At 40.1% G+C, this 19,069-nt stretch overlaps 1 protein-coding gene across 2 annotated transcripts; it reads left to right on the forward strand.

The window, feature by feature from the left end:
* Nucleotides 1–6,627: 6,627 nt before the first annotated feature.
* Nucleotides 6,628–17,992, forward strand: TAT (tyrosine aminotransferase). Of its 2 annotated transcripts, XM_037816450.1 has the most exons (12): nucleotides 6,628–6,710; nucleotides 7,292–7,537; nucleotides 7,685–7,789; nucleotides 9,424–9,491; nucleotides 10,359–10,517; nucleotides 13,574–13,712; nucleotides 14,140–14,192; nucleotides 14,931–15,083; nucleotides 15,711–15,839; nucleotides 16,166–16,249; nucleotides 17,025–17,123; nucleotides 17,523–17,663. In XM_037816450.1, the coding sequence occupies exons 2-12, from the start codon at nucleotides 7,303–7,305 to the stop codon at nucleotides 17,661–17,663; spliced, it is 1,365 nt and encodes a 454-aa protein (XP_037672378.1). In that variant the 5' UTR covers nucleotides 6,628–6,710; nucleotides 7,292–7,302. The 2 variants fall into 2 exon arrangements, with proteins under 2 accessions (XP_037672378.1, XP_037672379.1); XM_037816451.1 differs by lacking the exon at nucleotides 6,628–6,710 and having other exon boundaries at nucleotides 7,303–7,537; nucleotides 17,523–17,992.
* Nucleotides 17,993–19,069: the final 1,077 nt, after the last annotated feature.

Consider the following 19,069-nt stretch of genomic DNA (forward strand, 5'->3'; position numbering starts at 1 on the left):
AAAACAAGGAACAAAAGTCTGAGAAACTGTCACAGCCCAGAGGAAACTAAGGAGGCATTATGGACTCCTGGAAGAGAGAAAGGATGTAAGTGGGAAATCTGTGGAATAGGAATAAAACGTGGAGCTTAGTTGATAACTAATGGACCAATGTTTGTTTCTTAACTGTGACTAAGAATGTACCGTGGTGACAGAAGATGTTAAAAATAGGGGAAACTGGGTCAGGGGTATGTGGGAGCTCTCTGGGGCTCTCTTGGAGCAACTTTTCTGTAAATCTAAAATTCTAAAATAAAAAGTTTATTAAAAACTTATGGATACACAGATGGAGTTGAGAGGTTACTCTGGAGGGCATTCTTATGTGTATAGATGTCCCTTTGTAGTTTTCAGTGTATTGGAATAGGTGGAAGAAAATACCTGAAACTGTCGAACTGCAACCCAGTAGCCTTGATTCTTGAAGACGACTGTATAACTATGTAGCTTACATGGTGTGACCATGTGATTGTGAAAACCTTGTGTCTCACACCCCCTTTATCCAGTGTGTGGACAGATGAGTAGAAAAATGGAGACAAAAATTAAATGAAAAATAGAGTGGGGTAGTGGGATGGGATGTTTTAGGTGTTCTTTTTTACTTTTATTTTTATTCTTATTTTTTTTTTGGAGTAATGAAAATGTTCAAAAATTGATTGTGGTGATAAATGTACAACTATATGATGATACTGTGAACAATTGATTGTATACTGTGGATGATTGTATGGTATGTGAATATATCTCAATAAAACTGAATTTAAAAAACCTATGGATACAGATGTTTACACATAGAAATAGTTATAGGAATGTGTATATTTATGGGTCTATACATACTGACAGCCTTCTGTCTAGCTCGCAGGGTTTTGTTTTTTGTTTTTTTGGTTTTGTGTGTTTGTGTGTGTGTGTGTGTTTGTTGAGACTCACATGAGAAAGTGAATGTGGGGACAAACTACAAAGTTCTCTAATAAACGTAAGGTGGCATTATTAATTATCACAGTCCAACGAACCTAGCCTTCTGATCCCTGCTAAATTTCCCACCCCACCATCTTTAAATACGCGAGGACTTTGACCTCCCCTCATTTACCACTCCTTCTATGTTCCTTCTCCTCTGGTTTATGTATTATTCATAGCCAACTGGGAACAAGCAAACAAGCACAGCTTGCATACAACTTCATGCTGGACTCTAAGAAGCATAAGGAATACGCCTCGCCTGGTACTTCCTCAGGGAGCTTACAGTCCACTGAAGGAGTTAAAACGTACAGCCCTTTGCACCCAGTGGAGAAGTGTTAGTTGGTGATGATTTAGGATAATTTAGGATGAAAAGATACAAAGTAACTGGCAAGCAAGTAATCAATACTTAATCCATTTTCATTTTTCCCTTGCCTGGCTCTCTCATCATGTTGGCTCTTTTCACCCTCCCTCTCAACTCCCTTTGCCTTCTAAAGAGAGGCAGACTTGCATAATGGGGTCTGGGGCCAGATTTCAAGGCTTTAGTTTTAACTCACCACTCGCTGCCTTTGTGACCTCCTTTCACCTCTATAGTGGGGTTTAAACAGCCCCTATTTGTGGCACTGACGGAAGGATTATATGAGTTAATTCTTGGAGAATATGTTGAATGGTGCTTGGCATTCGATAGGTGGCCAATTACTGGAGCTATTATGCCACTCTGCCTGGGTATAGAGGAGAAGGGTGTAGGGAACACGGGTATAAAAACGAAGGGTTCAGAGTTTAAGGCAACCATTAAAAAGCAAGTTTATGAAAAATTTTATAGACCCTAGGAAAATGTTCACAATATAGTGTAAAATGAAACCCACAGAATACAAAGCTCTGATATATGAAGTATATGAATGTATACCTACAAAAAAGTATATATTTCAAAATGTTAGCAGAGGGCAAAATGGTTAACAGTGGTTAATCTCAGTCGTGGAATTATTCTAAAAATACTTTTCTATGTCAAACAGAATAGTTTAATTCTTAGAAATACAATCAATGAAAGATGGTTGTTTTTTAAATAAAAAGTCTTAACTGTGGCTGGTGGGTATAGCCTTTTGTGACGATCCAGGAAAGTTTACTTGGTATTAGCAATATGTAGGGTTGAGTCCTCTCACTTCTTTTCCCCGCTCAGCTTTCTATTGAGGGAAAACATTAGGCACAGAATCGGGGTATTGGCAACACTGTTTGCTTTGTCTGTTTTTCCTTCTGATCTTGGTTTTGTTGTCAGCTAAGGAAGCAGAAACAAGGGCCTGTCGGTGGAGCTGACCCTGTCTGATACAGCAGCCCCTGCAGGGCACAACTTCAGCCCTGCAGATTCTGCGTCAGCTGCACTGTTTGCAGAAACACCAGCCAAAATCCTGGGCTGATGGCTGTTCTTTGATCTGTAAACCTTAGCCCAAGCCGGTGAGTTGAGAGAGAGAAGGCCCGGGGCCAGTGATCCCAAAGCAGCTGTTTGTTGCCTCGTAGTTACTTCCTAGACCTACGTCTCATCCAAGAAGAAAATGGCAGGTGAGTAATGCGAACAGACAGTTCACAAAATACAAAGAGCTAATAAACATCTGAAAAATGACTGCCCTCACCTCAGTAAAAGAAACAGAAATCAAAGCAACACTTTATTAGCTTTTTTTTTCTGTCAATCAATTTGGCAGAGATTTTTTAGAAAATGATTCCCAGGGTTTGCAAACAACTACTGACAGGAAGGTACTTGGCCTTTCTGAAAGCAATCTGGCAGTGCGTATCAAGAACCGTGTAACAAGAATTTATTTAAGGAGTGCTACTTTACAGAAATTACTAACTGAAACTAAAACATTTTCAATTAAAAAATAATAAATCATGTTACAATAGTAAGAAAAAAAAAAGAACCTTATAACTGTACATTCTAGAATAGAGTGTGTCATAAACAGATTCAGGAATATATAGGAATTTAGTACAAGGTAAAAATGACATTTCAAATTAGTGAGGAGAGAGATTTCCATTGCTGGCAATACTGAGGACAGGATGACCTGAAAAATCTTTGGTTATAGAAATACCTAGAAATATTGGATAAAATATAACAAAATGCCTAATTGTTGTCCAAAGAAAGAGAGGGAAATCCCCAGGAGCCAAACAATGAGAAAGGACTAACAACCAGAGATGGCAGCAGGTGGCTGTCACTGCTGCTGCTGGAGGTGACCATCAGTCTGATGCTTTAATGTCCACACCTGGGCCGGACACCAAGCCTAGAGCCTGGGGTGGGGGGAGGGAGCCCTGCATGTATCTGGGGTAAACCTCGGGTGGCAGAAACCAGTCCCGGTAGCCTTCTAACTCCGAGAGAGTCCCATCCTTGATTTATTTAACTCTCGTAAAGGTCATTATCACAGAAGGGTCTTGACCTCTGAGACTCTGTCCACCTGGAGAACCCCTGGTATGAGTCAGTCATTCCTCATGTCTTCCCTCCAGCTTGATATGTTGAATGTCCTCAGGAAGTCCGAACCCTGAGGGTGTGTCCAAAAACCACATATTTGCGTTGTCATCTCTTTCTATAGCCTGTCAGCTCATCAATCTGGCAGGTCTTTCAAAGTTTAGAATGTAATTTCATGACCAGGAAACCATCCCACATGTACCAGGATATTCAAAAAAGTTCTCAATCAGAAAGCATACAAGAATGTTCAGTATGCTTTATTTGTAACGGAAGCTGTCCCATGTCCAAGAGAGTGAAATGGCTAAACAATCTTCATTTAAAGGAATGAGGTTCATCTCTAGATATGAAGATGTGGGCAAAATGTCCACACAACATATTGTTAAGATTTCTAACATGTAAGCTATAGAACAGTGCTCTCCAATAGAAGGTAATGAAAACCAGTTAGTAATTTCAAATTTTCTAGTAGAAATATGTTAAGAAGCCACAAGAAACAGGTGAAATTAATTTCAATAATATACTTTATTTAACCCAATATATCCAAAATATTATCATTTCAACATGTAGTCATGTGTATTTTACACTTGACTCAATACAGACCAGCCACATTTCAAATGTTCAATAGTCATTTTTGACTACTGGCTACAATATTGGACAGTGCAGCTATAGAACAAGTGTATAGAATATGTATGTATATTTTATAACAACTCCCAAAACAACTATTTAAGTGTTGTATAAACAAGAAGACATTTGGAAGGACACACAAGAAATAGGTAAAGGGGGTGATATCTAGGGATAGAATTTGGGAGAGGAAAGGTGCTCAGTGTTTAGTTCATAAACACCTATATTCGAATTTATTACATGAGGAGATATCATACTTTAATTACCAAAAAATTAAAAATAAAAGAAAAAATGTTTATTCTCTTCAATGCAGTAAGTTAATGTGTAGGAATTTATACATTTCTAATATATGAAATAACAAAATATATGAACAAACATTTTATTTATGTACAAGAATGTGTATGGCAGCATTATTTACAATCATAAAAATTAGACTCCATCCCACGTCCAACAATAGGAAAAGTATTCAATAAATTCTGGTACTTCTTTATGACAGGATGTTTTTCATAACATGGGAAAATATTCATGAAATAATTAAAAAATTCAAATACAAAAACTATGCACCCAATGACCCAGCATTTCCACTCCCAGGTGTACATACAAGGAATAAAGAATTGATGAATACTACAACATGGATGAACCTTGCAAACCTTCACTAAATGAAAGAAGCCAGACACAAAATAACAGATTATGTGAGTCCATTTATATGAAATGCCCAGATTAGGCAAATCGGTAAAGACAGAAAGGAAATAAGTCGTTGCTAGAGACTGGGAGATATGGGGTCTTTTGAGGGGGGAGGTGATGAAAATGTTCTTGAATTAAATGGTAATGATGGTTGCACAACATTGTGAGTGTACTAAGAAACCACTGAATTGAACACTTTAAAATGGTTAAAATGGTAAATTTTACGTTATGTGGATTTTTATCGCGATAAAAAGAAATATGCATATAGAACAAAGATCCAAATTTTGTGGGAGAAAAATAAAACAAATGCATAGATAAAATGCACTGATATGTAAGGGATGGGGGGATTACAAATGACTTTGATTTTTTTCTGATTTTCTCCAGTGCACATGTATTATAATTTAAATGGGGGGGGGGTGAGGAGGTAGTAAAAGCATTTAGGAAAGAATGGTCTTCTCTGGTCCAAATCTCCATGTTTTGGAAGCAATACCATGGTCTTGCTTTGTTGGCAATGACACCAAGCTCAGTCCTGTTCAGTTGCATTTAGTAAAACAAGCAAGCCATTTGACTTTTGCCATGTGGTGCTAAATACCAGATCTAACTTCAGCCTTTTTCTTTTTTCTGCATCTTTGGATATTTTAGAGATAGGGCTAAGGATTTGCCCTTTGAAGCAGAGCAACCCTGGTTTTCTTGCTCAGGGCTCAAGGCTCCAGAATTTAAACTCTCTTTGCCCTGGCTAACAGCATCCATTGTCTGGTGCCTCTGTTTCTCCATTGGTGAAATGTGGTGATGAACGCCTGCCTCACTGAAGTAGGGGAGAGAATGCATTAGATACATTCTTCAAAGCACTAAGAGAGGGAAGGGCCAGAGAAATAAAAGGTTATGCAACCCTACTGGCACACAAATCACTTACAAGTGGATGGAGAAGAAAGAACTAACAACGCTTTGTCTCCCAATAAGCAGATAGGGTCTAAGCCATGGGGTCACTGAGCTTTCTCTTAACCTGTGAGTGGGAGGCATTTTTCATGGGCCCTGCTGTGGACTCTGCCTGGCTTAGAAAAGTTGCTGTTTTGTTTAGATCCCTCCCAACATCTTACTTTTCCAATAATTCCATAGCAGGTGAATGGAGGAGTATAAGGATAAAATTGCACAGGAGTCTGTTGCCTTGGAGACCTTGTACTTTTAAGATATTTGTTGAGTCAGCCTTCATTTACATCAACTACCAAATTTGTTCCAACTGGCGTAGATTTTTGTGGACTGACAAGGAAAGATGTCCAAGATACATGAGGGTAAAAACAAACAAACAAACAAACAAACAAGGCAGGTTGCTGAACAAATTGTAGAGCATAAACTCAGCTGTGTTTTAAAAATCTATAAAACCGTCTGTCTGCCTATATCTATCTGTTGACTGATCACTCGATCAATCGGTCTATCTCTCTATCCACCTACAGTCTGTGTTGGTGAATGGAATGAAAAAGCCAAACCATTAATATTGCTTATTCCTGGGAGTGAAAATGAAGTCTACAGATGGAAGGGGTGAAGAGAAGGCTCTCACTTTTTATTTTATATATTTCTGTACTTTCAAATTTTAATAGTTTATTTTGTTTTGTAACTAAAAAAAAAAAAAAACAATAAAATTTACCAATATAATCATAGTGGCCCTCTGCCAGCTTTCTCTAACATCTCAAAAATGCCCAGAGAGAGTTAACACTGATGTTTGAAGTAAGAACAGACTTCTCCTGATCTGGGGAAAATGGGGTTAGGTGAAAGAAGCAGCAAAAAAATGTGGCGGGGAGGAAAGATGACCAGGGGAAGGCTGGCTGCTTAGCTCTCACCCCCAACCAATAGCATAAAGGTTTCAGGCCCAACGCCCATTTGTGGAGACTATTTTAGGAGATAGAATTTGCATCTGAGTTCATTGTCACTGTAACTTGTCAAAGAAGGACTAAGTGAGCTCTCAGGCTCAGCTCCTCGGAAGCTGCTTCTCAAGGTAAAATCTCGAGCCTCAGCTGATGTGGTGGTGGTAGTTAGATGTTGGCTCTTTTCTTCATGATGTATTGACTTCTTTTTCCACCTAGTAAGATCCTTATGAGATAGGGCTTTATGTATACTAACAAGAACATTAACCCTACATTTCTAACAATGTGGGCTGGTTCTTTCTGGTTCTTCTTTGCAGAAGTCAAGACAGTCTCCTGAAGCTTTAGGGAGGCTCTCTCCTAAAGGCTCTGCAGGGGAAGAAGGGAACAATGCTTTGATTACTTAACACTTTTCATGCCATTTTTCCTCGGTTTCACTTAGAGCATGAGGATTAAAGTAGCACATAGTAAATCTCACTCACAGTAGATGAATGTTGAAGGAATGGTCTCCGCTAACATTGTAGAATCGGTTTTAGCTTTATTTTCCATCTCATAAATAAAAAGTCTTATTCATTATAAAGCTACTGTGAGAAAAGAGTCAAATAGAGAAAAGAGTTTGGGAAGAAGGAGTCATTTAGTCAATGTTTGTACCCAAAGGTAGCCCCCGAGATTGGCACTCTGTTCTCAGTTTCCCAGGGATCCCCTTTTCCCCCAGGCTTTGAGGCAATGGACTCTTACATGATCCAGAGGAATGGCAATGGCAACCTCCCTTCAGTTCTGGATGTACATGTCAACATCGGTGGGAGAAGCTCTGTGCCTGGAAAAATGAAAGGCAGGAAGGCCAGATGGTCCGTGAAGCCCTCGGACATGTCCAACAAAACTTTCAATCCCATCCGAGCCATTGTGGACAGCATGACGGTGAAGCCAAATCCAAACAAAACCATGATTGCTCTGTCAATTGGTGAGTTGGGGTCACTTAACTGCGGACAGTCATTATCCCCCCTACTCCAACCCCCGTGGACTGGTTGAACATGGGAGTGGAGGGTGAATCTGAGCACTGGACATGGAAGGTAATCTCTCAGTGGCTCCTTTTTTCTCTCATTAAAAGGGGACCCAACGGTGTTTGGAAACCTGCCTACAGACCCTGAAGTTACCCAAGCAATGAAAGATGCCCTGGACTCGGGGAAGTATAACGGCTATGCCCCATCCATTGGTAAGCTCCTCCCGAGATAGTATACCTGGGGGCTCCAGATCTTTAGTGCTCTTCTAATAATACTAAATTTCTAGCAATTCTCCTTGCTTTCCTGAGGCATCTGAGTTCCTAGGGAAAAGCTAAGATGAAATGACCATTTAGATTTGGGGGGGAAAAGCTCTCAAGATGCTTAAACATAAGCCATAAAGGTCCAACTTCTCTCCTGGCTTCCTTTGGCCAGTTGGCACCTCACTTCACCGGGAGGCTCCCTATCACATACTTATTTCTCAAATAATGCTCCTACCCTGTCGGTACTAATTCCAGTAGGAAGGCCTTGGGTCTGGCTGGAGTTGCTTGTTTACTGAGTCCTTTAGGTCCTAAAATAATTCACTTCTTGCCCTATATAAATAGCTCCTTTACTTTATTTCTCCTACTTTCTATATTAAAGGTCTATTTCAATTATGGTCTTGATTGCATTGAAATGCAGTTGTTACTGTTTAAGATTAAAGAGGTAAACAACAACGCCAACAAAAAACAAGAACAACAAAAAATCGGTTTTTCTGTTGAAAGACAGAAGGTTGATTTTTGCAGAAAGAAATTATTCCTATTTAGATTGAATTCTCCCCATCTATTAAAAATTTCCTCCCTGAACTTAAGTTGTTCTTAACCTTGATTCAGTGTTGCACATTTTTTTCTCTGTGTGTATGCACATAGAAATATATTCTTAATGCAGAATAAAAACCCATTTTCATACCAAAGTGGAATTTTTAAAACACTTCAAAGAGATATCAGGGACCTGACTTTTAGGTGGATTATTTAAATTTTTTAGTTTCATATGATAAAAATTAAAACAAAATTCAGAGCAAAAGTTTAATCACATTCATATTCAAAGTATCAGGGAATTGACTCAATCTGGAAATTCAAAACTAAGTCCCAATTTGATAAATGGCCAAAGGAAATACAGGTGATAAACACACATCCAGGAAAATGTTCTTCCTCATTAGTAATTAAGGAAGGGCTAATTTATATAACTTTCAGAGATCCTTCCATACCTAAAAAATTGACAAAATTTATGAAATATTGCCTCTGGCCTTGCTAATTGAAGACAGTCTTTTCAGAAATATATTTGCAATCTTTTCAGGGATATAATTGGCATGAAGCTACCCACACTTTAGGCTTATAAATTAACATTTGGAAATATGTACCTAAAAATAACCTAAAAGAAAAAATTGTACAAAATACGTATAGCTATATTATATAATGTAAAAACTTAAAATAGACCAAATGTGTTCAACACATTAATTATAACCTTCAAAAAGTAGAGAATCAAAGAATGCTATCTGGAAGGGATTTAGGAATAATCTAAACCCTTTATTTTCCAGAGAAGAAAGCATAATCACAGTAGTGAGGTTGGTGCAGGGTTTTTGATAATTTGGGGGGCTCTTTTATGTTATTGCTTATCACAAAATTGTTAAATATAAAATATAAAGTTTTCTCCCTTCTCTGCAGAGGCTAAGTGCTAAACAGTAAGGTATGTGGTCTGAGTAGGGGCAGAAGCTAGCCTGGAGCCCAGGTTGGCTCTCTAGGACTTCTGTGTCAGTTGAGGGATGACAATCTCTTGTTTCCTCCTCCCACACCTCACTTTTTCCTTCCAGGCTACCTATCCAGTCGAGAGGAGGTTGCTTCTTATCACCACTGTCCCGAGGCACCCTTGGAAGCTAAGGTGAGCTTTACATATGATACCAGCTCTGAAACAATTTAGGGCAAACCATTCTTTTCCTTGTTTCCAGTCCACAAGGAGTAAAGGCTTGAGGGGGAAAAAATCTGGGGATAATTTCCTTTTAGCAATTTGATAACTTACATAGTGGAGGTCACTAATGACTATATGTACTTAATGTCATTACAATACGATAAATGTTGAATACAACTTACATGGTGTATATCTCAAGGAAGCTCAGAGTGCCCAGAGATCACCCTCTAATTGATTCTTGCAAAAAAAAAATTGATAAACAGTCCATACACTCTAAATAATTGAATTTTTTTAATCTTCCAATAGGATCTATTTTATTATTACTATTTTCATTTGTCTCTTCCCTCACTCTGTCACTCAGATGGGAAGAGTGAAGTACTGTGGCATACTGAATAGATGGCAGAGCCAAATTTAAGATTAAATGTCACCCTTCCCTCTGTTGACCACTCTGTGGGGCTGGTATTTGCTAACATAAGAGGTGACCTTTGTCTCTATTTCAGAGAAGAGCCAGGTAGCAAATTTCTGGCCAAAAGTAAATAAATAACTAGGTGAAAAAGTCCAAGGTCACCATGGAAGTCTGCTAAGTTGTAGCCAACCCACTCTTTTTTAAGTGATTTGTTTATTTAAAAAAAAAAAACAACACAACATTTCATCAACATATAGGTATGGACATATATGAAATGTTCATTTCTTTTGGTTTTGTTAACTGCGGTCCATGCTACTTTACTTAGACCTGTAAAAGTAAGTTTATTATTGCCTTCCACTCACCCATCTGACAAGCTCTTTTCTCTTGTTGCTGTCAGAACCTCTAATAAAATTAACCTCTTCTGTTCTCCACAGGATGTCATTCTGACAAGTGGCTGCAGTCAAGCTATTGAGCTTTGTTTAGCTGTGTTGGCAAACCCAGGGCAAAACATCCTAGTTCCCAGACCCGGTTTCTCTCTCTACAGGACTTTGGCTGAATCTATGGGAATTGAGGTCAAACTCTACAATTTGTTGGTAAATGACCTTTTCATGTGTGAACTTTTTATTTTGAAATACATTCAAATTTACAGGACGGTTACAGAAATAATATAAATCCCATATAGAGAACTCCAAGATAGCCTTCCCCACACACAGATCCCCAGATTCCCCAATTTTAACTATTTGCCACATTTCTGGCTAGCTATCAATTCATTTTCTGAACACTTGAGTGTAGGTTGCATACATCAAGATCCTTGAACACTTAATTCTGCCATGTACGTTTCCTAAGAACAAGGATATTCAGTTATGTAACCACCTTAAGTACAGTTATCATGTCAAAGCAATTTATCATTGATATAAAGTTTACTGTTTATATTCCAATTTTTTCATATGTCCCAATAATGTCCCTATGAGTGGTTTTTCCTCCCCTGATAGATTCCATCCAGGATCATGTATTGCATTTAATTGTTATTGTCTCTTCAGTTGCTCTTTCTCCCTTCCTTCCTTCCTTCCTTCCTTCTTTTTTTAAATTGTGATAACATATATACAACATAAACTTTCCCATCTCAACTACTCCCAAGCACACCATTCAGTGGGATTAATCACATTCACAATATTGTGGTGCCCTCATCATCGTTCATTACTGAAACTTTCCCATCCCCCCAAACAGAAACCCTACACCCATTATGCCACTGCCCATTTCCCCTGCCCCCAGCCCCTGGCAACCTGTACTCTAATTTCTGTCTCTATGCACTTGAATATTCTTTGATATTTTCTTTGTAGTTACCAGGAGCCTTAAATTTATCATCCTAAATCTATAACAATCTAGTTTGCTTTGATACCAACCTAACTTCAATAGCATACACCAACTATGTTCCTAAACCCCTCTATCCCCCCACCGTTATGTAGTTCTTGTCAAATATTACATGTTATACAGTATGAGTCCAAAACCACCGGTTTATCATTACATTTTATGTATTTGTCTTTTATATCCTGTAGAAAGTAGAAAGAGGTGTTACAAACCAAAAATGCAATATTACTGTTATTTATATTTACCCATGCCATTACCCTCACTGGAGATCTTTAATTTCTTCACATGGCTTCAAACTATTGCCTATTTTTCTTTCCTTTCCACCTGCAGAACTTTCTTTAGCATCTCCCATAGGGCATGTAGTGTAGTGGTGACAAACTCCCTCAGCTTTTTTTTAACTGGGAAAGTCTTAATGTCGCTTTCATTTTTGAAAGACAGTTTTTCTGGATATAGAATTCTTGGGTGGCAATTTTTTGCTTGCAACCTATGTGTTCTGCTCTTAAATATGTGATCCCACTGCCTTCTTGCCTCCATGGTATCAATGAGAAATCAGCATTTAATCTCATCAAGACTCCCTTGTACATGACACATTGCTTCTCTCATGCAGCTTTCAGAATTCTCTCTTTAACTTTGGTATTCAGCAATCTGATTGTAATATACTGTGGCATGAGTCTATTTGGGTTTATTTTGTTTGGAGCTTTTTTGAGTGTCTTTGGTGTGTATATTCACATCTTTCATTACATTTGGGAAATTTTCAGCCAATATTTCTTTCTTCCTTTTCTCTCTTTCTTCTCCTTCTGGGGCCCCCACAATGTGTATATTGGTATGTTTGATGGTGTCCCACAGGTTCCTCAGGCTCTGTTTACTTTTCTTAATTCTTTCTTCTTTCTTCTCCTCAGACTGAATGATTTCAATTGTCTTATATTCAAGTTCACTGATTTTTTCTTTTGCTAGCTCCAATCTGCAGTTGAACTCCTCTAAGGAATTTTTAATTTCTGTTACTTGGTCTTCAGTTCTCTTTGGTTCCTTTTCATAATTTCCATCTCTCTATTGATATTCTCTCTGTGTTCATCTATGGTTTTCTTGATTTCCTTTAGTTCTTTGTCCATGTTTTCCTTTAGTTCTTTGAGCATATTTAGAAACGTTTTTAAAAAGTCTTTGTCTGGTAGGTTCCAGGTCTGGCCCCCTCATTGATGATTTCTAATGCTTTAATGTTCTCCTTTGCCTGAGCCATCGCATCCTATTTCTTTGTATGTTTTGTAACCTTTTGTTGAAACCTGGACATTTTGATATTTTAATGTGTTATCATGGAAATTTATACTCTGTGGCATCCATTCCTTAAGCCTGTATCCAGCTAGTGCTTTGACTCAGTTTTCCTTGAATGCCAGGAGTTAACAAAAAAAGAGAAGAAAAAAAGAAAGAAAGAAAATACCATTCCCAGTCTTTTCAGATTGACCTGTGCAAGAGCTCTCCTTCAGAGCTCACCCATACAGTGGGTTATGAGAATAGCTCCATACAAAGCGTAGGGCCTCCCTGATCCTTTCTGCATATGCATCTTTTCTGGGGCATGTGTGTGTGGCCCTAGGAATTTCTCCACTTACTCAGACACAAATGTCCTCTCTTCCTTAGGAAACAATTTCCTCATTGTGTTGGGGAACTACACTGTATGTGCTACAGCCAGCAATCTCTTGCCCTGGGCAGCATGACTTGACTGCCTTCTACACACAGGGCAAGTTCTGGGATGAAGAGTCCCTCCAGCCACCACCACACAGATGGGGCCAGACATCCATGCTGGCATGAGGGCCACCGTGCTCCCTCTGAACCAGGGCCAGGGATCTGCTCTGGGAGTGCAGACTGGCTCCATGCTGGTGAGGGGTGGGGGAAGGCACCATGAGATCCTACAGCTTTTAGGTGGCCTTTTCCCTGATTTGGCACATGCCCTATTACTGCAGTCCTTTAACTGTTTACTGGAGCCCTGAGAAAGATGTTTCTGCCAGTTCTTGCTGGTTATTCAAAGCATCTGTGAGGGGATGGAGCCCTGAAGTGTCTCATTCTGCCATCTTGATTGGGGTGGGGCCAGTAAATGACTTTTTAATTTTAGACTCAAGTGCTCAATTACTAGTCCTAAAAGTATAAGATTAGTACCTTTAGCAAGGAAAGGTCTGGAGGTGGGTGGTTAAGGTTACACACATTTTATTGTTTGCATTATACCCTTGGGTTAAGTGAGTATCACCCCTGAATTCTTCGGATTCATCTGAGTCTCACTCTTTCTTCCTCCCAGCCAGAGAAATCTTGGGAAATTGATCTGAAACAACTGGAATCTCTGATTGATGAAAAGACAGCTTGTCTCATTGTCAATAATCCATCAAACCCCTGTGGGTCAGTGTTCAGTAAAAGCCATCTTCAGAAGATTCTGGCGGGTAAGTCCAACAGACTTCACAGAGCAGGAGATGGGGAGGTGATCCTCTGCCAGAATTCTGGAATAAGAAAAAAAAGAGTCCTTCACCTTGTTCCAAGCCTAGGATGGAGGTAGATTATCTCTTCTGGGGTCTCTAGTACACAGTGTGCCAAAGCAGTGGTAGGACTTACCTACAAGAAGGTGAAACACAAGAAATACTTGGCTCTCTAACTTTTACATTGTGTGGAAGAGAGGGTTTGAAATATTTAGTCAATTAAAAGGCAAAATGAGGCTTTGTACCCTGGAAGTGTATCAGAAAAAGTTACAGTTCTAAAAGAGGAAGACAAAGTACACAAACACAAATGCAAAGTACAGTATGACTGGGTGAATATTAAGTGCTAAGGCAATCGACATGAAAAATGACTTCAGCATGTTTCTTTTATTTTCAGTGGCTGCAAGGCAGTGTGTCCCCATCTTAGCTGATGAGATCTATGGAGACATGGTGAGTCCATTGCAAGGTGTATCACATACAATAATCTCAATCCCAAATTATTTTATGGGGGCCTTTAGATGTGGCAACTGGAATAACCAGAAGCAACTCCTTGTCATTTCAGTGTAGCAAATTAGTTTCCTTGCACTCTTTCTGAGTACAAATCCATGACCTCTTAGCCATTTTTCTGAAATCCAAAAAGGTATGGAAACTCAGAGATTTTTGGAATTCATTTGTTGGCAAAATCTGATTTGAGCTGATAAGATATCTATAGATTTTATTCATCTTACTTGTAGATCTCTATATTTGTTAAGAGTGTAAGGGAAGTGGAAGAATATTACTTTGGTCGATTAGTGGTGCTGCCGCAGATCATTCTGGAGTGTTACATATTATATTGTATCTATGCCATATAACCTGTCAAAAATCCTAACAGTTCTGTATTCTGCAACATATCTGGGTCCAAAAGTTTCAGATAAAGGATTGTGGGCTCATATTTTATTTCTAAATCTGTATCTCCAACTGCCGTTGATTCCATAGAGCTGGTTTCATGGGGCTGTATGTGGTATTGGGCTAGGGTCAGCTTCCTCATTTTAGGCCTCCTTTAATCCAGGCCAGTCCCCTTTGAAGACTCTTGGAATCCCATTTGTGCTTCAGAATCGGGATGAGCCCACAAGTCCGTGGGCGGGAAGGCCTGGGACCGGGAGGAAAGTGGGCAAGAAGACAGCCATAGTGAGCACCTCTTCTCCTCAGGTGTTTTCGGATGGCAAATACGAGCCTCTGGCCACCCTCAGCACCCACGTTCCCATCCTGTCTTGCGGAGGGCTGGCCAAGCGCTGGCTGGTTCCGGGCTGGAGGTTGGGCTGGATCCTTATCCATGATCGAAGAGACATTTTTGGCAACGAGGTGAGAGCAACGTAGTGAAATAGGATGCCTTCTTTAGCACCCGTATTTACTTTGCATGCTCAGTAGTGAGGACCTAGGATGCCTTCCTTCTCCTTGGTCCTGTAGTTCAGGTGCCTGGAAAGCTGCTGGATAAGGATAACTGCTGTTCCTCTCCCAAACTCAGTTTCCTGTGTCTGCCTCCCATTTTAAGACCACACAAAAGGAAACAGTATTACTAATATTGTTTGAGGGCTTGTGCCTATAGTTTATATACACTATTTTTATTTAATCCTTACAACAACCTTACAAAGCCACTATTTGTATTAATATTTATAATTATTAATAAATTGTATTAATTTAATAAAATTTAATAATATTTTAATAAATAAATTAATTAATAAAATAGAGGCACCTCCATTTTAAAGTTGAGAACAATGAGGCACAGAGAAGTGGTATAATTTGCACAGAGTCACACCACAGGTGAACAGCAGTGATGGCTGCATACTCAGGTGGTCTGAGCTCGGAATGCCGCTAGGTTCCATCCCTTCCCTAGGGATTATAAACCTGACAGAAAGGATGGTCAGAACACGGATCCCTGAAGCCGAGATTCTTAAGAAAAGTTAAATGTGATCCCTGCGGGGCTTTCAGATCCGGGATGGGCTGGTGAAGCTGAGTCAGCGGATCCTGGGGCCCTGCACTATTGTCCAGGGAGCTCTGAAAAGCATCCTGCGCCGCACGCCTCAACAGTTCTACCACAACACTCTAAGCTTCCTCAAGGTAAGGGAGCCCGTGGCCCTCAGCGCCAGGGCGCAGGGAATGCTAGCAGGGGAATTGGAGTCGGTTCTCATTTCTGGAGCAGTATTCTACTGTAGGGCTTCCATGTCTGTCCAGGAGGTGGCAGCAGAATAAATGCTATCCGTGCATTTCTCTCACCTTTGGTGATTCACTCAGCTCTTGCCAAGCATCTTTTTTTTTCTTGTTGACTCTTTATGCCAGCAGAGCCAATTTAGGTTCCTGGTCATAAGGGGCCAATCTACTTTTAATGACTTGGTTTTTCATCCCCTAAATTTTGATCCTCAATTTCTCTCTGCCTACTCTTGTAGTCCAATGCTGATCTTTGCTACACGACATTGGCTGCCATCCCTGGACTCCGGCCGGTCCGCTCTTCTGGGGCCATGTACCTGATGGTAAGTAAGTGGGTGGCAGAGAGGAGACCTGTGCGTGTTGTGAGGCAAAGGGAAGCCAGTCAGCAGGGCTGCTACAGGTGGTCCCACAGGTTGTGCACTGAGCAATTCCAGGAGCTCCCATGCATGGAGACTACCAACCAGGCTCCTCAGGTGGTCAATTTAGGCATTGTCTCACTGATGTAACTCAACATCAGTGTTCAAAAAGCTCTTGAAAGGACTTAATTCCTGAGTACACAGAATCATTCTGTGTGTAGATCAAGGAAGATATAAGACACAGATAAAAGGTTTTCCACATCATTATAGTTCTCAACTGGGAGTGATATGGTTATCTGGTTTCCTAGGGGGTTGGGAGAATGTATAAGATTTTGCTTGCTTGTTTTCAGAATGACCGGGAGGAGGGGAGGTGCTTTGGTATTTTGGGGGGCAAGGGATGCTAAGTATATTTCAATGGGTGGGACAGTCTCATGCAATAAAGAATCATCTGGCTCATAATGCTAATAATGCCTCTTTGAGAAACATTGGCATTCTGTTTCAGCTTCCCGTTATCAGCATCCAGGAAAGAACTCTTCAATATATTAAAATATTAATATAAACATATACTCTCTTTCCTGTGAAAAATTCCATGAGCTGAAACGAGCTAGAACTGAGTCTTAGTTTTTGGTAGTAGAGTTCCAAGATATCTCTTACAGCAGTCCCTGCCTTCATTTCTGACAGGCTGTTCGCCTGTTTTCCCTCCTGATAAGTTAGCCTCTCCCTTCTTCTGTTACTGGTATAGGTTGAAATTGAGATGGAACATTTCCCAGAATTTGAGAATGACGTGGAGTTCACAGAGCAGTTAGTTGCTGAGCAATCCGTCCACTGCCTCCCAGCAACGGTGGGTGCTTGTGTCTCGGGACATTCTCAACAGTTTCCACAGCCCAGGACTCTCCCTGGGCTGCCTTTTATCTTTGCTCTCCCCGCTTCCCCCCAACAAAGGGTGGTCTCATTTGACTAGATGCAAATGGATACATCTCCTGGCTTCTATTTAAAATTTGTTTCTCTCCCATTATTATCCCACTCATACCTGGAAGAAAAATTGTGGCCTAATATTCTAGGTATGAGGAATCAACGTGCCTCAGTTACTGACTTGGCCCCTCGGTGATGGGAACAGAAGGTATCGATACCTTGATTAAATGGTGTTACTGCTGCTTGCTGATTAGGACGCTGGCCACTTTCCAGATGGTCTGGCATCAGATGCAGTTGCTCTAAAGATAACAGGCTCTTATTTTTGCAGTGCTTTGAGTACCCGAATTTCTTCCGCGTGGTAATCACAGTCCCTGAGGTGATGATGCTGGAGGCCTGTAGCCGGATCCAGGAGTTCTGTGAGCTGCACTACCACTGTCCTGAAGGGAGCCAGGAGGAGTGTGACAAATAGGCCTGCGTCCATTCTCCTGAGGATGGGGCCTGTCTGGGGACAGCTGGGCTGGGCACTGTTGCCCCTCGGGAAGTCAGATGCTCCTACTGGGAGAGGGGCCTCAAAAACACCACACCAAGGGTTCAGAATTGCTCCTGCTTTCCCCCAGCCTATATCCACATTATACACTCTGAATCCTAGATTCAACTCTGGCTCTGTTCTGCTGAAGTGACTCCCTAATTCAATAGTTTGCCACCTCCATCCTCCCTGCCACTTGCCGAATGACTTCCTCCCTTTTTTCCCTGAGGGGTTTTCCAGAAAGCAGCAGAGACAAGAAAAGTAAGACCTCAGAATGAGAGAAACAAAAGTTGAGAGAACCTGTGCCCCTACCATTTCCTCATAATAGAACATATTCTCCCCAGTCAGGTCTAAAGTCCACATTTCAGTTATACCTCACTTAATGCAGCAGAACCATTACTAGAAAAAAAAGTTGGGGACTCACATATTTGGTTAATCATATTCGCAATGTATTAGAAAATTTTGCAATCTGAAGGATCCTTGACAGAAATCCTACCAGTGATTTTTTTTTGTAAAGAATTATTTTATGATGCAAATAAATATCCTTTAATTGATTGACTTTGTAAATTTAGATTTGTGTGTATCAGGCTTTCTTAAAATATAGGGCATAACTGTACTAAAGAGAAGAGGAATCAAAACACCTCCCAGAAATACTTCTGTATAAGGGCCAGGAATATCCTCACTCATCATTGTTATAGAATCATTATTATTTTTGCTGTGAATTTGATATTGATTTATTGATACATGTTATATTATCTTTGCATATGTTTTCTAAGAAACATTTATATTGACAAGATTCATTATTTTGCCAAGGGCCTAAATTATTGTTTTTCTTCTTTTTTTAAAAATAAATTTTACTAAGTATATTCCTCTGTGATGTGGTTTTTCTCCTCTGCGGGGGAATTTCTATCCCCAGGGGCTGCCCACTGCTCATTCTAATTGAGGCATTACCCACTAAGTTTCATATTCTCTTTGCTGATACTGACTCAAGAAACACTATTCCAAAACTATTTTATTTCTGGCTTCTTACTTACAAACAAGGCAAACTTAGAGACAAGAAATTACAACTAAACTTTGCCTTCATTCTCTTTCAAATTTTTGGCCCCAAATTGCTACTCTTGCCAAGATCCACTACCCACTTACTGGGGAACCAAGTTGAACTGGTTTAGCTAGACCTAGTGAATGAGAGGTGTCCTGAATCTTCTCTCAGTCTGGGCTTTCTGCCTGTTGCCTATCTAATCTTTTCCTCACAACTTCCCTTGGAGGAGTGTGGGAGCCCCAGGCTCAGGGCCTTCCCTAAGGGCCTTGAAGACTGTGCACATAGTGGCTTGTGTGTCAGTTAAGGTTTA

Source organism: Choloepus didactylus, chromosome 22, assembly GCF_015220235.1.
Source record: "Choloepus didactylus isolate mChoDid1 chromosome 22, mChoDid1.pri, whole genome shotgun sequence".
Taxonomy (NCBI): Eukaryota; Metazoa; Chordata; class Mammalia; order Pilosa; family Megalonychidae; genus Choloepus; species Choloepus didactylus.

What these genes read in the sequence shown, in the direction of transcription:
- TAT (XM_037816450.1), top strand. Translation starts at nt 7,303, where the DNA reads ATGGACTCTTACATGATCCAGAGGAATGGCAATGGCAACCTCCCTTCA. An exon ending in CGGCTATGCCCCATCCATTG is followed by an intron (nt 7,790 to 9,423) that starts GTAAGCTCCTCC and finishes TTTTCCTTCCAG; the next exon opens with GCTACCTATCCAGTCGAGAG. An exon ending in TCTTCAGAAGATTCTGGCGG is followed by an intron (nt 13,713 to 14,139) that starts GTAAGTCCAACA and finishes TTTTATTTTCAG; the next exon opens with TGGCTGCAAGGCAGTGTGTC.